The sequence below is a fragment of the Frankliniella occidentalis genome, unplaced genomic scaffold (genome assembly GCF_000697945.3).
Source record: "Frankliniella occidentalis isolate FOCC.00 unplaced genomic scaffold, Focc_3.1 Scaffold237, whole genome shotgun sequence".
Lineage (NCBI taxonomy): Eukaryota > Metazoa > Arthropoda > Insecta > Thysanoptera > Thripidae > Frankliniella > Frankliniella occidentalis.
Genome location: NW_026267363.1, coordinates 6,909 through 11,119, shown reverse-complemented (window position 1 = coordinate 11,119; position 4,211 = coordinate 6,909). Strand labels below are relative to the sequence as shown.

Genomic DNA, 4,211 nt, shown 5'->3' with positions numbered 1-4,211 from the left:
GCATTCCATTTTTGTTCTGAAGGCGAAACCCACCGACGAGTGCTAAGATGGATTTAGGTACGATCATGATCATTATCTCTCTTGAATAATAACTTTACTAAAGTTACCAGGTGCCCCTTACCTTTAACGAATTTGTATTTACTGTGTGTTTCTTGGCACCTGCTTTTTGATTTGTCTGGGCCAATGCCAATAGTCCCAATGTAAAATAATTAAAAGATTTAACATCATATAACGTCACTAAATTTTTTATTTCCTACGTAATATGATTTTTACATTTATACACATCTATATTTTAATAATATAATAGATTGTAGGTAGTGAAAAACATACTTAATTAAATTATCTCACAGCAATAGTTGTTATTCCTAAGTAGTGAAATGAGATTTGACAAGAACTTGTACAAGACACGGAATACAGGACTACCGTACTTAGATTGAAAACATGTTTTCAAAATGAGGTACAACACACATAAATAAGATATGGAAAAGATTTGTTTGAATGGTAAATCACACCATCAAGTTAATTGTTCCGCAAAGGTACCTACTCTTTTGTCTTTTCATTTAAATAAAATTGTGGCGTGAAAACCATTTCCACGCTTTATAGTACGTTGGCTTCAGTCAGGATAAAGGTGTAATACACTATCGAACTATGTACAGAGAGCTACGTTGTGACTGTGTTGTAAACTAGCAGGTAGTTTTAAAGTCTCTATCGGCGGGCGACTAGAAGCGCGAGCGCAGCCACCCGACTACAGGCCCCTCCATGCTTTTGTATTGCCCCATCAAACTCCATCTCCTTATATCGGCAAAACCATTCTTCAAAGGAACCAAAAATAATACAGGTAACATAAAGGTCATACAAAATGAAAAAAAAAGGACAATAAATACAATCTACAAGATTGATAAGAATATAGCATAAAAGTAGTAGCGGGAAAGCGAATAAATATAGTATAGATGGTACTGTAGTCACGAGTAAATATAAGGAATCTAGTAAAGAGTAAGTTGACGATAAGAAATACAGACTATGTTAGTCTGGGTTGCCTTGAAAGTGTATTTCTTTTTGTTGTAGAGGTCAACAATATGGCAGCCTTTACACTTCCTGGTTCCCATAATGATTTTTGTTGAAACTACTGCATTGTGTCAGAAAATAAAATATAGGACTATCCATGTCCCATGTCAATAGATAAAATTTAAAAGAATCCAAACCAATCTACAGTAATGATAATTTTGGATAATTTTTAAATACTTTGTCACATTCCTACAGGGAATGCATGGAAAGAAAAGAGATTTGTGGGATCTGATGTGATCACAACCCAAGAGATCCACGTCTACTGGCCCCAAGCTCAGCATTGCAAGGGCAAACAGTTCGGGAGGGCGGGTTGATTAGAATAAAACTCTTGTGAATAAAAAAAATAATTAAAAAAAACAACAAAAAACAGACAACCTGAAGTTGCATCGGTCGGCGCCGAATCGCACATTGTCACATATCTGACAGCGACCCGACCGAGATTCACTACCTCTGTCTCACTCACTCAGCACACACACACACACACACACACGCTCACTCACTCACTCAGTCTCACACACAAACCCGCCCCCCGCCCCCGCAGCGCCGAGGCGCCCTGAGCAGGGCAGTGCCGCAAGAAGGGGCACGCCCTTTCTCATTCCCGCGAACCAAACTGAAGACAAATTAAATCCAGAAATGAAAAAAGAAAAGCCGAAGATGAAAGCGACACCTCCCCCTCCATTTTCCCTCCTTGCCGCTCCGCCGGTCCTAGTGGACCAAGTCCTAGACCAAGTCCTAGACCAAGTCCTAGACGAAGTCGGCGGGCGCGATGACCTGCGCCGGACACAGCAGGAACAGGCTGGCCATGGTGGCGACCCACGCGAACGTCACGAAGATGGTGCCGAAGAACGACACGTACGTGGCCGTGACGAGAACGTGCACCAGGACGTCAGCGTGGGGATCGCCGCCGGCCGCGCCCGGGCCGCCGCGCACTCCGGGGGTCGACGTCGGCCTGCCCGAGGACGACGAGTAGTGCCTGGGCGTGTCCCGGCCGGCGCCGGCGCCGCGCTGGTGGTGGTGCGAGCTGGCCGTGATGACGGCCCCCACCAGGGTGGACTCGTTGACGACCGTCATGCGCACGGGCGTGTGGACACCGGGGACGCCCGAGTACACGACGAGCGGCACCGTCTTCAAACCTGGGGCCAGCGCGCTGCTGCTGCTGGTGGTCGTGGTGGTGGTCGTGGTGGTGGAGGCCGAGGGTTCAGGGGAGGTCGAGCTGGAGGGGCCTGGTAGTCAGTTGTTGATGAGGCCGACGCCCTGGCCGGTGCACTTGCCCGCGCAGCTGCACTTGCGGACGATGTCCATGTCCTTGGTGTAGCGGGAGCCGTCGCTGCAGATCAGGCGAACCTGACATCGGAAAAGAAACGGCACATTATGAAAGATTGTAAAGATTTTTTAAAAAGTTAATCCAACTTCTTTTAAATTAAAAAGAAACCACACAGTAATTTTTAAGCAAATTTTCGAAAATTACAAAATATTTCTTCTGTTTCAAGATAAAATCTATTTTTGAATCCATCAAGAGTCTTAAAATGAAAGCAGGTGACGCGCCCGTACCTTGCGGCGCTTGGTCTTGCGCGGCCGGCAACAGGCGCCGCCGTGCTGGCACACGCCGTCGCAGCGCGCCATGCGGATGGGCTTGCGGGAGCGGCAGCCGTTCTCCGAGAAGTACTCGCGGGTCTGCTTCTTGTGGCAGGCCGGGCCCGCCGCGAGGATGCTGCCGCCGCCGCTGCCGCCACCGCCTACCGGCGGAGACACCTGCATCCCGGCCACGGCGCTCGGCCCCGAGTAGCTCGCCGAGATGCTCTGGTAGCCCTGGTAGCCTTGCCCAGCTACGTGTAAAAAATAATATGGTTTTATCAAATAATTTTAAAAAAATATCTTTGTTTTACAAAAATTGTTTAAGATTTTTTTTTTAAATCCATAGAAGGATAAACTCTTACTCACCCTTGTCGCAGTACTTCCCGGAGAAGCCCGGCTGGCAGCGGCAGGTGTACTCCTGGCCGGCGGCCTTCTTGGGCACGCACTTGGAGCCGCGGCGGCACAGGTGGTTGGCGCAGGGGTCGCGGCCGCGGGGCGGCTCCTCCCGCTGGGCAAGCTGCTGCTGCTGCTGCAGCTGTTGTTGCTGGCGGCTCGAGGACACCATCACCGAGTCCTCGGTCTCCTCCTCCTCTTCCTCCTCCATCTGCTCGTCGTCGTGCAGGAGCGAGCAGCCGGGGGTGACCTTGAGCGTGCGCGCCGCGTTGCCGAAGTCGAACAGCTTGTGGTTCACCCAGACCTCGCGCATGCAGCCTTCAAAAAAAACACGCCAGAAATACATTAAAGATTCAATGATATCGTCAAAAATTTTTGATGTCACTCCCAAAAAAGATTTTTATAGGCAAGAAAATTATTTTTTAAATAACGGCCTGGAATTGTTTTGCGTTGTTTCTATTTAATCAAGAAACAATGTGAAGTAACATGTTTTCAAATAAAGCATATTTTCATGATTCAAGAAAAAAATATTCTTGGCCCACAGCAAAAAAGAATTCTAGTCCGCTTGTTTTCAAGGAATAATTTTCTTGTTAATATGGATTTTTTTTGTCGTCAGTATGTGAAAGTGAAGTTAAAGACTCTGGCGACTAACCGTGGAAGGACGTGAGGTTGCGGAGGTGCCACTGGTTGAAGGCGCCCTGGCCGGGCTCCGGGGGCACGCCGCCGATGAAGAGCGGCGTGGTGAGCCGCAGGAAGTCCTTCTCGCCCTCGTTGATGATGGAGCGCGCCAGGCCGTGGTCCACGCGCAGCGTGAAGTTCTTCTTGACGGCGAGCAGCTCCACCACGTGGTACTTGCCGTCCGACACCATCTCGAAGCTATGGCAACGGGGAGAAGATATTATTAGCTGATCCAATTACATAAATGAGGGATATTTAGCTATATAGCTAACAATGTAGCTATGTAGCTAAACAACAAAATTCTGATTTTAGCTTCATAGCTAAATTATGAGCTAGCTAAATTATGAACTAGCTAAATTATGAACTAGCTAAATTATGAGCTAGCTAAATTATGAGCTAGCCTATTTGTTAGCCATCCAAATTATTAGCTAGCCAAATTATTAGCTAGATAAATTATTAGCTAGATAAATTATTACCTAGCTATTTTTTTTATCTAACAA

The 4,211-nt window shown here is 47.1% G+C and overlaps 1 protein-coding gene across 1 annotated transcript; it reads right to left on the bottom strand.

Moving 5' to 3' along the window:
- Window positions 1–229: 229 nt before the first annotated feature.
- Window positions 230–3,909, bottom strand: LOC127750690 (protein slit-like; the record flags this gene model as incomplete). The annotated part of the gene is given in 4 exon segments (XM_052272992.1): window positions 230–2,409; window positions 2,617–2,891; window positions 3,007–3,351; window positions 3,686–3,909. Coding segments are annotated over 4 exon segments (958 nt in total), but the record flags the coding sequence as incomplete, so codon positions are not given.
- Between the last annotated feature and the right edge of the window lie 302 nt (window positions 3,910–4,211).